General features: G+C 37.0%; 1 protein-coding gene across 6 annotated transcripts in view; it reads left to right on the forward strand.

Moving 5' to 3' along the window:
* Positions 1–12808, forward strand: part of gus (gustavus) — a 122729-nt gene that overhangs the window by 96756 nt on the left and 13165 nt on the right. For 5 of the 6 annotated variants that reach the window (XM_067356351.1, XM_067356353.1, XM_067356356.1 and 2 more), the window contains one exon: positions 10582–11012. In XM_067356351.1, coding sequence (XP_067212452.1) covers positions 10582–11012 — 431 coding nt within the window. Of the gene's footprint in view, positions 1–8413; positions 8625–10581; positions 11013–12808 lie in introns of those variants that run through there. The other variant, XM_067356355.1, reaches the window with a different exon arrangement.

Genomic DNA, 12808 nt, shown 5'->3' on the forward strand with positions numbered 1-12808 from the left:
TTATAGTCAAATATGAAATGACGCTAGCTCGAATATGTATTATCCCCGAGAGTTAAAGAATTTGGCCAAGCACTTCGCGCATGCGTGTTGATGACTTATCGAGCATTTTATGTCGATACTCTTACATCTTATTAATCGCTTAGTTTGTTCTTTATCAATGGGCAAGATATCATTTTGATTAGCTTGTTCCTTATTAATAAGTTTCTCATCAATAAGTTCCTCATATATAATATTATTTTTGCTAATTTATTTCTTATTAATAGGCATGTCATTATTATTATCTATAATAAATTCTTGTATTATTTTGTTCATTGCTGTATACATATTGCATTGTACATATTGTAAACTTTCAGTGAAAAATGAACAAATTTAATACTTAAAATACGAGCGTAAATATGAATCACAGTAAACTCTGTTACACGATGTTTACACGAATACGTCACATAATCGGTCACAATATTCGCTATATTATTTTTCTACCAACGTTTCGCATGTGCAAACATCATATTACATAATTTTTCGTTTTCTCTCTATTTTTCGTTTCTTTCTCTCTCTCTCTCTTTCTTGCATTTATGCATGCATGTGAGTCTACACAAAAATAATTAAAACCAAGTATTTGATACAAATCAGTAATCTAATATATAATATAGACGTTTTTACTATTCAAGATTTTTTTATTTTCTTCGACAAATATCAACATTGTACGTTTTTACACTTTTGCGGGTTTATCGTCCTCCAAGGACATTATCTCAAGGAACCAGTCCTGCAGTGAACAACCGATATGTTTGTTGTGGTGTGCGTGTTGCGCGCGTATGTACGTGGAGAAGAATACATTCATGTGCAGAGAAGCTGCGAAAAGTGGATCTGCCTCCTGCCTTTCGTTTTTCCTTCAGAGTTGCGACAAGACCTTGAGGAAATCTTCCCACCGTCGTTCCCAATTTCGTCATTGAGATTGCCGTTGCTTCTAGCACAAGTTGCGAGCAATCGCGTATTCATGACATAGTCGAAGAAAAAGGATCGGAAAATGCACACGCGTTTCCTTTCGCCCGATGAACGCGCCGCATTGCGCTGCTCTAGACCTTGACGATAAACAAAGTAAAAAACAGAAGTCGCTTGATACCTCGATAAGGAATAAATTCATCTGCATATAAAAGGAATTCTATTGTTAATAATATGAAACTTTTTTAAAAAATATTTTTACAATAAAAGACTCCATAAATTAAAATTAGCAAAATTTTCAAAATAACTATTAAACCACGATCTACGTAACAATTTCAAGTATATTTTACTTATAAAAACAGAAGAACTGTATGAAAAAAAAATCAAATTAATGCAAGAAAGCTTTTTACGTACAAATGTTTTGCGATTGCTTAGTTTTTCTTCTTTGTTGTTTGAGAATTAATCGACCGTCTTTGTACACAAACGACTTTACAAGAGGCCGTATAAGAAATGCATCTCATGCGGAATAAAGTCGTAACATTTCTAACCATCCTGAGACGGGTGTGTTACTTGGCGCGTGTATGCAGACGTCATGAAATATCTTCTTCTAGCGAGTGTCGTTTATCTTCATACAGCGCCTGTCGTTTATCTGCAACACGAGCCTGTCAGCACCGCATGCAACGGTATATGCACCTTGTACGCTACTTTACAACGAGAGTGCGACTAGATAATATCTCTAAATCACAGTGTTACCTCACCCAGAAGTTTTGACTAAGACTTGCTCGTCCTTGTTTACATAAATCAGCACGTCCACGTGTAGTTTTAACGAAGTTATTAAATCCCTGACCGAGCCATTATTCTAGACTCAACAAAGCTTAAGTTTCACGCTATTTGCGCGGCTCATATAACAAATATGTGTACGAGGAATAAACAATTTTTTTTTATTGCGCATAAGACAGCAGGTTTATAGTATTTTTTCCAACTGCGTGTAAACAAGCGTAATTTTTGTAAAATATGCCACCTCTTTCGATTCTCCAATTTTTGTTCTCCGGGAGAAATTTTCTTCTCTAATCCCATAAGTAGTAAAAATTGCATGTAGTTAACGAAGCGCGTTTTACGACTGATATAGATGCAATAAAATAAATAATTGCCATTTGCCGTGATTATTGCCATTTATCATTTCTGTGTGCACGTGTGACGCTCGACGTAGATGAGCATGTAAATGGTTACTCGTCTGACCCGCGTAACCCTTCCTTAAACACATCTACAAGACAGAGACCAAGGGTCTCATATAATCAATTTCGTGGAACTGCGGAAGCACGTCTTTTATAGATCCATCATCCATTCAAAAACTTCATTGAGGAAAAAGAACGTAATATAAGAACGTATAAGAACGTATACAAAGAACGTAGATAATATTATAACGTAAGCCATTTTACATGTATAAAAATTGTTTGTTGCACACAATAAATAATGTAAAAATGTAAACGGATTGAATTTAACTTAAAAGATACAAAAGTTAAAAATAGTAAAGAATAAAAGTAAATTTTTAATATAATTAGATTATTTTTTCTTGTTGTGAAAGATTATTCAAGATTCACAAACGTAATTAAACGTAGAAGAATAGATTGTGCCATTTGGCGACGAAATGCATTTAAATTCGTTCTCGTTACATTTGAAATCAAAAATATATTGTTTAATAAATTTAAGGTATCGATCAGTGACGAAAATTAAAGTAATAATATCTCGATGCTTGCAGTTTTCTATAGCTTATAATTGTTTGCGCCGTGTGCAAAAAACTATGAGACAAAAAAGATATCAAGTCCAAAATAAGAAGACATCGATCCGAAAATTTTCGAATCTCTCAGAATAGTAATACCTATTTTCTTATTTTTAAAAATAAAAATAATTTATATTTTTAAAGATCGCGAAAGACAATCATCAAGTGTTAATAATTCACATCATGCCACTGCCGCACGATGTTAAACACGAAGTATAGATGAGGTTCTCGTGCATGACCCACTCAAGTCGATCCTAAATGCGTTGCCAAGCGTATCCAATGATCTCATCGAGAGATCAAACTAAAAGAACCCACCAATGCGGCTACTCCGATATTTGACTTCGACCAAACCGAGTGTTGCCCATCACGTGGAATTTTAGGAACGCGGCGTGGCTCTTTAATAATCGACAAACCGTACAGCTCTGCTCGTGCTGCGACGAAAAAAAACCCATTATCATTGGCAATGATTCGTCGTTGCGTCGTGCCAGGTCGATTTTCAGCAGACTTATGAAAGCACGGTTGCAAGCCATTGATGAAACAATGACCAAAATGGTCGGATGCTCACATTGTTAAAATAGTGTAATTTATCGGATGTACATTTTTATAATCCTAGAATATCTCGGATAAATATTACGAAATTTATATGTGAAATTCGTGCTATTACATATAAAGGATTACGCCTGTAATTACATGCGTAATCCTTTCGCGCTTTTTTTCTTCCGCAAAAATTAATTCAATATTTTATGTACATTCTTTATAATATTTAATACTATATAAATAATAATATTATAAATGTATTTTAAGTATTATAAATATTTTTTTGAGCAAATGCAAAGATTAAAATATTAGTAAACAATCTTTATTTTTTTTTATTTATGCAGGATGAATTGTGCGAGATAATAAAATAATTTGCAAAAATTTATTATTCTTTATTGAATATACTTGATTTTAGTCGATCTCACACACGAAATATTGCTTATAATGCAATACATACCACAGCGAGAACAATTGTTTGCGCCTGAGCGCTTTCTTTTGCTTTTCAATGGTATCGAAACGAATAGCTCTGCATGAGCAGGACATTTATCAGGCCCGTATGAGAAAATGATTGTTCGTCTTATGTAGTTCATTTCATACTGGCCGAAATAAAGCAGCCGGCTCAATTATTATTTATATGATTTACAACCATCTCGGGCTATTGTTCCTCGCAGTGGATCGCCAGGTAGTAGGCACCATCGGGCGAAGCCTTTGAAAGGTCGCGTCGCAAAAATATCGGAGAAGGCTCGCAAGGAAAGCCCGTATATACATATCAAAAGACTCCATTTTGTCGAGAAACTGTAGACCTGTTTAACGTAAACGCTTCTATCGAACTTTTATCGTCGCAGCTGGCGAACAGGTGTTGGCAGCCGACTAAAGTCGTCAGCTGTGCCGCACTAAGCCGATTGCTAAGCGCAAATGGCCGTTATTAGTTGTTGATCGCGTTACGAACTTTCAATCTAAGCAGTAATATTTATCAATTTTTTGTAAATCGAAACTTTCGGATAGTAGCTAAAAAAGCTCACGATAAATCCAGTGCAAATTTGTTGACAATAAATTTCGAAAGATTTCTTTGCTTCCAAAATTTCCAAAGAATTTTTTATAAAACAGTAAGCTATAAAGTACAGTTATTAGAATAAAATTTGTGAAAAATTCCTTACCAAGTTACAAGCTTTTTGTATACTTACAAAGCAGCACAACCACAAAGTTTTTGGATCGACTTTCGCGATATGTTTTATACATCGTCGCTCGCGCGCAACGATGCGATGTATTACGCATCGTTTCAGTATCATTGAACGCAATTGACATCTACATCGTTAGAGTTTATTAGTACCGGTTGGCAACTGGTTTGTCGATGGCTGGCGGTGCCGTGCGTGATGAACCAGCCAGTCGCGCGATTTACGATCGTGCGATTTACGTTCGTCCTCGATGATGTTTGGTCGATCCATCCTGCCGTTTCCCGGCGCACTTTCCGTGCCGCGGGATTGCTCTATCAGCCGGAAAAAAAGGGGCGCCGCGAGGGATTCGGTTGTCGTTAAAAATCTGTATTACGGACGCCGCTGCGGGTCGTCGATAATCGTCGAAATATCCCGTCTCTTTGAGCACGACACCGTAATCACGGAAGATTACGTCGAGCCACGCAACGGTGATTGCACTTACAGCACACACGAACGTATGATTATCATTACTCTAAATTCATGCTCCCTGGCTGCCGACGCGTTTCCGGATATGTTTATTAATAAATGGCGATGCTGTAGGTTGTTGTTCGCTCGGAGCATGCTCGAGCAGCCTTAATGATAATAGTTACTATTATAAATGTCTCCGCGGAAATTTGTAGTCAGCCCTCTTGCCTCTTTGCTGGTTTTGTTCAAATATATTCTGACTTCCCTCGGAAACAAATATTGTACTTCTATTCAATTCTACGGTATAAAATTATACTTGTATAAATACAAGGCGCGAAACCGGATGGATTAATGCGATAGGAAGCGGATTGTGCAATACATCAATATTTATGAACAAATAATCTTCTGAAATGAATATTAATCGACAAATTAATCGTTATAAGCACACTCCCGAACCATTACGAATCACTGTTGTGCGCGTGAAAATTTTACGATGCGCAACGTTAAACTAAACGTTGCATGAAACGAAATACACATTGACGTACACGCTAAATATTTACGCAACCGCGACGGAACGAGCGCGCGAGAATTTGTAAATTAACAATTAACGCGGCATCTCCGTCATCACGCTCGCGGCAAATATTTATTCACCGTACAGGCGTGTATGTTTGCCGGACCTTACAATAGTTGCAGCCGCACACAATAAGAGGAATATTCACAGGGCATTTACGCGGGGCAATTTTGAAAAAACACGAATGTTATCAGATTCTGTTTCAAACAAGCATATTATGTTGCACTGCTCTTTACATTGGAATAAAAAGTTGTATTACATAAATTACAATGATCTACGATGCACAGTACGACGCAATTTCTACAAATTGAACTATTTTCTAAGCGTGTCGATTGTCTCCACACAGATTTTACGCGTTACACTTTATAAATGGATTCCGGGAGCAATTTGGAATAAATTTATTATCATTTTGAATATCAAAAGCACTTCGCTTAACAATAAAAAGCGCTATGTTTTATAGCGCCCAAGTCGATGTGCTCTCAAGTGAATTTGCGCTTCATACACTTGCGGTTAATTCAGCATTTCTAAAGGATTTTCTTATCATCGCATAGGAGAGAACTGCAGCCAACTTGAATTTTTGCCAGGATATTTTCGATGGTCTATTTTATAGAAGGAGTTCGTGGTAGCGCCTGTCGGTCGTGAAGACTCGCGTGGTGTGGGGGTTTGAAGGGCAGGGCAGGGGTGGATTTGGAGGTTGGTCCCGTGTCGAGGTAGGGCAAAGGTGACCCCCGCCGGATCAATACCGCCGCCGGTCGGGCGCCTCCATAGCATTTGAACCACCGACATTCTCGTATTTCGTCTCGAAATCAAATGCCGTTTGGTCCAAACCGTTTGCGCTAGTTATTTTCAAATGAATCTATCGCACGTGGGTTATCTCTTTGACGTCAAGGATATATTTGTTGAAATACGAATCTAAAAAATTTTTATATGTTACGCAGACGCTTCAGGAATTTCGGAAATTTTTCCACTGGAAAAACAAACAAAAAGTTTGCGATCTAAAGCAAATTTTTGAAAGCGATTGTTTTCGTGCGGCGTATTTCCGTTATTGTTGTCCAATTTTTCGCGATTAAACTGATTCTGCAAGCAAATCCTGACAATTAAACAAAAGCTTTAAAATGAATTATGATCTAACAACAATTAAAGCTCGTCTTCTTTTATCGTTCATTTATACACGTATACAACGCCGAAACTCTACGTCAAAATTTTATTAATGTCATTGAAATTAAAAAATAACTTGGAGCACAAGCGTTACTAATTATTAAAACTTCGTTTGTGGGTTAATATAATCTTTGACAGGCAACATCAACGCAATCAGGTACAGACTTTTGTTTGCAGTTTGTTGTTCCGAATTATTGTAATTGGTCGGATCGGTTCGCAAACAGTGAGACGGCCGATTTCAGTACTTTCTCTTCGTCCGACTCAAGGCGATATCGTTTCTTGCTGACGTGATTAACGGAGATAAATGCCATTAATGGACTTCAAATGAAACGCTTGCTATAGCGGTCAGCACCGTGACGACTGCCATGGACGGTCCGCGCGGCTCAAAGGGCATCTTACTCATTTTAGTTCTCGCGCTGCGGGAAATTAAATTCGCGGTTTCTCGACCGCGTTTCCTGTTGGCCGCGCGCACAGCAACAGTCGTAATGATTTATTCATTTGCTGTAGATGATTAATTATGAATGTTTCACAATTATTTGGAAAGGCATTCGAGGCCGAAGCGCTTCGCGCGAATCCTTGACCATAGGCGCTCGCCGATAGCAATTGCGTCAAATACTTGTAGGATTGTTTCGTCAAGATGCAAGCTTTTCATTTGCGAAACGGTATACTGGAAGTGTACTGATACGACAACAAACAGGTGTCGATGAAAGGAATTTATGGCGAAACAACAAGCCACCTACAAACAACAATCATCATTATTTGTTAACAAACAGCAACAATTAGCCAACGGAGAATTTCCTCGAATTAGCATAACGTGACTGTCGTTGATATCATTGTTACTAACTGCATTCCTGTTGCATTTACACCATCAAATCGCAAAAATCGATTTACTTCGCGTTAGCCTCAGAGTCCTGTCGCGGGATTTCACTGTTCACTTTTCTACGTTCCATCGTACATGATTCCGATACTTCTAGGTTTCACGGAATCGTGATTGATATGTAGAATCCGGGTTCTTTCTCCGATATGATTTTTTACAAACTTCCGCAGCAGGTTCCTGGCGCCGATTATCGCCAGGAATGAAACCAAAACAACCGGATTCAGGATGTTAATGTCCGGTGTCCGCGCCGGAAGCCAGCACAACGGCAAACGGATACGACGATCGAATTACGGTCAGCATACTTCTATTACGTCACAGACTTGAGGAGAAATTGTTAGGTCAAAAAAATAGACCCATCGTCAACTCTTCTTGACTCATATTCTTCACTTAGTATCACATTTATTGAACGAAGCAACACAATAATTAAGTTTATTTTATTACTAATTATTATTACTAATTTCTAATTACATAATTAATTTTTAAGTATGATTAAACAGAGATTTAATTCTTGAGTTACTGTAAACTTCCTCTCTTTTTCGATAACAAAATGAAAAAGGAAGAAAATATAAACGAATTAAACGAATGTTAACACATTGCGATCCGCAGTTCTATGCATCTAAATCTTGATAAAAACAACTGATAAAATTAAAACTCTTGAATTATTCATAAATGTATTTATATTGATAAATTTACGAACATCGTCAAACCGTAGAGCCGTCGGCGGCTTACAGCATCGACTGATGAGACGCCTGTTCGCCGGGCTATAAAATATTAAGCAATGACAGAAAGACAAATTTATGAGATTCCGAAATCTATTACATATGTATGTTTTCTTTGAGTTCTCCAAGCTTAGATATTACATTTGTTTCTTGTTCGAAGCAGAATTAGGTTGTTATATTACTAGCGCACAGAAACATCTATTACGTTTGGATTCACACTGTCGCTTTTCATTTGTTTTCTGCGTTTTTCTTTTCTCTCCAAGCGGGCGAGAAATTATCATCACGTGTGCAGCTAACCTTGCTTGTTCCGACATGTTGTATACTACATTTCTGCCAAGAAGGTTGCTATCACATTCTTATCCCGATATTTCCACATGCTCATGGACTTTCGCTTCTTCGTTAATCACACCCTGTCTACTCTGAGGTAATGGTTGCCTATAAATGCACCAATTTGCGTTAATGTCATAAAGAGATCTGATAATCAACACTCTTGGATAATTTTAAACTATCTAGAAATTTGCATTTAAACTGTCTACTTTACAATAAATGGTGTAACATTTTTTTTCAAATTATAAAATAAATTTGATAAGCTTTGAACATGATCTATTCTATTGATTTGCATAAAATAACGATACGAAGTGTGATAAATTTTAAATTATTGCGTTCAGAGTTTATATTAAATTGATGAAATAATTTAGTCAGTTCAATAACCGCGTTGGGATGTTATACATATAATCTTCGCACACGTGTCTTTAGAAATAAGGAATAAGGAAGGTTGTATAGAAATAGATTTCAAGGAAGCTTACCGCGCATTATCAACGTAACATGATAGGGCATAATTTTTATCGCTAGTAAAATGCGGTCATTCGCTATACGTGAACTCGTTCTGGCTTTTTTACATTCACTTTGAGTGGTTTCATTTACATATAATTTTAATGATGCAAGATGTAGTAAATGTTTCAAGAAAATAGCGAAATAACGATGACTTGGCTTTATTAAATTCGTATTATAATATCGCAAGATGTATAAGAACACCAGACTACAAATATATAGGAAAAGATTCAAGAAAAGAATCAAATAACTAACGCAATCTTCAATCTTTTTCTTATATTTTGATCATAATGAGAAAAAAATAATATTAGATTATTACTATTCAAATTTAAGGCATTGAAATAATTATTTTACTCTCAAGCGTGCGCAAACTTTTGCGACAATTCATGCGCATAGACAATTCGGTGTAAGCAAGCGACGCAGAAAGACAGGAATAGAACAGAAATTGCAGGCTCGTGATGAAAATGCTGCTTCGTATGTACTTCATCCGCTGGGAAGAATTAATCGGTTCCCGCAATTCGTCCCACGCTTATATGCTATGTACACTGGCAATCCGTTTCGTAAAGCTCCGCAAATAGGAAAACGTGATTAATCGAAGCTCTCTTGGACATGTTTTTTTTTCCCGAACCTGCGAGAGGCGTGTTTCTCGAATTATCCGATTCCGGAAAGCACGCCCTCGTCGGCATGATTTTCTGTGCGAAAATCCCAGTTTTTCCCAGAAGTTCGGAAATTCGTCCGAAAGAGAGCCAAGAGAAATCAAGCGCGGTATAATGACAACGTCCTTGGGTTTCTATCGGAAATGACATAATCTTGCTGTGTGTAATCAGTACTACTCGGTCGTCATTTGTGAGCGTTTCTTCATGCATATCTGTTGAAGAATGACTGTGTGAGAGTATTATCATAATTCCATTTAACATACAAACACGCAGATAATTTTCTTATCTTCTTATTCTTATAAATGCTATATCTTTTTGTATAACTTTACAAATGCTCTTGTTATTGCTTTTTCTCGGAATAAAGCAGTTGAAATCAATATAAATCTTTTTTAAATTGTCATTGAAGGATTAAAATTTACAAAATCAAGAAATTTAATTAATCCAAAATTAAGTGGAACAACGCTCTTCGCTTCTAATACACATCTGTAAATACTTAACATAACTCGCTCTCATAAGTCCGCCTGCCATGAAAATCACCCTCGGTCGAGATCAATTTCCCTCATCCTCGTATTGATCTCAACTCGCGTATCAATTTCTGTCTCCCTTTGTCTTTCTCTCTCTCTCTCTCTCTCTCTCTCTCTCTCTCTCTCTCTCTCTCTCTCTCTCTCTCTCTCTCTCTCTCTCTCTCTCTCTCTCTCTCTCTCTCTCTCTCTCTCTCTCTCTCTCTCTCTCTCTCTCTCTCTCTCTCTCTCTCTCTCTCTCTCTCTCTCTCTCTCTCTCTCTCTCTCTCTCTCTCTCTCTCTCTCTCTCTCTCTCTCTCTCTCTCTCTCTCTCTCTTCCATCCCTTAGAACGCACACGAATTAACGTGCCCTCGTTCTGTTCTCGCATTGCAGGTACAAAGCGAATCGTTGCGTGAGCGGGGGCGGTAGCCGCGGAAACGGGGCGACTGGCGGTACCGGAGGCGGTTCAGGTACTGCAGGAGGCCGCGGCGGCGGCGGGGGCGGTGGTAGCCCCGGTAGAGGCGGCGGCGGCGGCGGCGGGGGAGGAGGAGGAGGAGGAGGAGGAGGAATAGACGGTGGCGTGGTGCCTACAGCACTACCGACTACCGGCCACCACCACCATCACCATCACCATCATCATCACCTCACCACCACGACTACCACGACTACCACCACCACCACTACCTGCGGCACCAGACACCATAGGCACAAACTGCCTGCCGGCAAGCAGTGCACCGAACACCGTCACCACCCACATCACCATCGGCATCACCCACACCATCGCTCCCACCACCGGGGCATGAACATGGGCCAAAAGATTTCAGGTTTGGCTCGAGTACTACTTTATATGCAGCACGTATAGCGCGTCGAATGTGAAGCATCGCGCAGTCAACGAGATTTTCCTTCCTTTCATTTATGATTTCACTTTTTTCATCCTGCAGGAATAACATTGACTCGATGAACCGCTAACTCGCGCTAACTTTTTTTTCAAATATTCATCGTTAATAGATGATCACAAATTTATACATTAATGCTGAACTTTTTGGAAGAGCGTAATATGAAAATAAAGTAAGATTGAAAACGGAAGAGAAGAAAAAAAAGATAAGATTGAAAGGAGAAACTTTTTAATAAGGATTAAAATAAGGGAAGTAAAGGAAATATATTGCATAACTGGTAGGAAAAAAAGAAAACTACTCCTCTCATATTAAATGCCGGAAGACTATATTATTAAAACAACAGATTTATAATAGACTATGAATTTTAACAATTTTTGTGGACGAACATTGTTTTCGGATATCTTCACTTTGCTACAAATATAGCTAATGGTAATTTAATGACTTTGCTAAGGATTATTGAAACCGAAATTTAATATTTATATGTCTTTCAATAATTTATGATATTCTGATTTGATGAAGACTGGTGAAATTGACTTTCAATTTTTGCAATTCTAACCATTTAATATAATGAGATTTTTGTGTATCGCGGTAATGATCCATTTAATCAAGAATGTCTCCAAACAGTTATTTATTAATATTGAAAACAGATTTGCTAATTGAATTTTAAATTACAATTGATAAAAATAGTAAATTGATGATTTGTCAATTGCTTTTAAAAGTTTTAGTAACTCGAAAATATATTTGATTTTACAATCGTCAACCAAACATAAAATCGCATTTATTCAAAAATTATATATAATATATATAATTTTTCTTTAAATATCTCTGTAAAACTAATCCAAAAATTCCATTTAAATATTTAATTTTTTTAAATGCTACAAGCAAAAATGCTATTAAAAATTAAAACAGAACAAATCGCTCACAAAACTTCGCGATACTGAAACGACTTATATATCAATATCATACATGCATATTTTTGGTAGGCATCCAATTACCGTGTGTAAATTTTACTTATAAACAAGTTGGAACATGCGAGATCAGATGGTTAACATGACGCACTCATCTCAACAGGTCAAGGTCTTTGACCGCGTCTCATTTTACTTGCTCAGCTGAAACAGGTTTTTTGGTTTAAATCAGATACTTTTTTGAGGTGCACCAGATATTTCTTTTTCCCTTGAGTCTTCAAAAACAAATTTTCAAAATTTCGAGCTTACGTTACATTGACACAGTCTTATATATTTACAGTTTTTTTATTATAATAATTCACATCTTTACATTTTTGTATAAATGAGAATGAAAATGTTTCTTCGTAAAATAATGTGATGTACACAATGATATATTTATACTTATGATTTCGTAATTTATATTGGATTTTTGTCTTAACACTTTACTTATCGGAAGCCTATTAATAGGCTATTAATAGGCAGCTTTCGGTAGGTAGTGTTAACACCTTCACTATCTTGTTTACTGCATTTTAACATAACGAACATTTCCACACAAAGTGTATCATGTATGTATTCGTGTAAACTTTATGAATTTATTTTTCTTCAACGGCTTCCATCTTGATTTCGCAAGAAACTCGCAAGCAACTCAGCCAAGTGTCGTCATCGATTTTTAAATGTGACTTTGAACAGAATTGTTGATCGCAAATAAATATTGAGCATTGGATAAAGCAAGAATATATTATTTTAAAAATGATATAAACTTTCAGATAATCAAAGCAA

This window comes from Linepithema humile, chromosome 5 (assembly GCF_040581485.1).
Source record: "Linepithema humile isolate Giens D197 chromosome 5, Lhum_UNIL_v1.0, whole genome shotgun sequence".
NCBI classification, from domain to species: Eukaryota; Metazoa; Arthropoda; class Insecta; order Hymenoptera; family Formicidae; genus Linepithema; species Linepithema humile.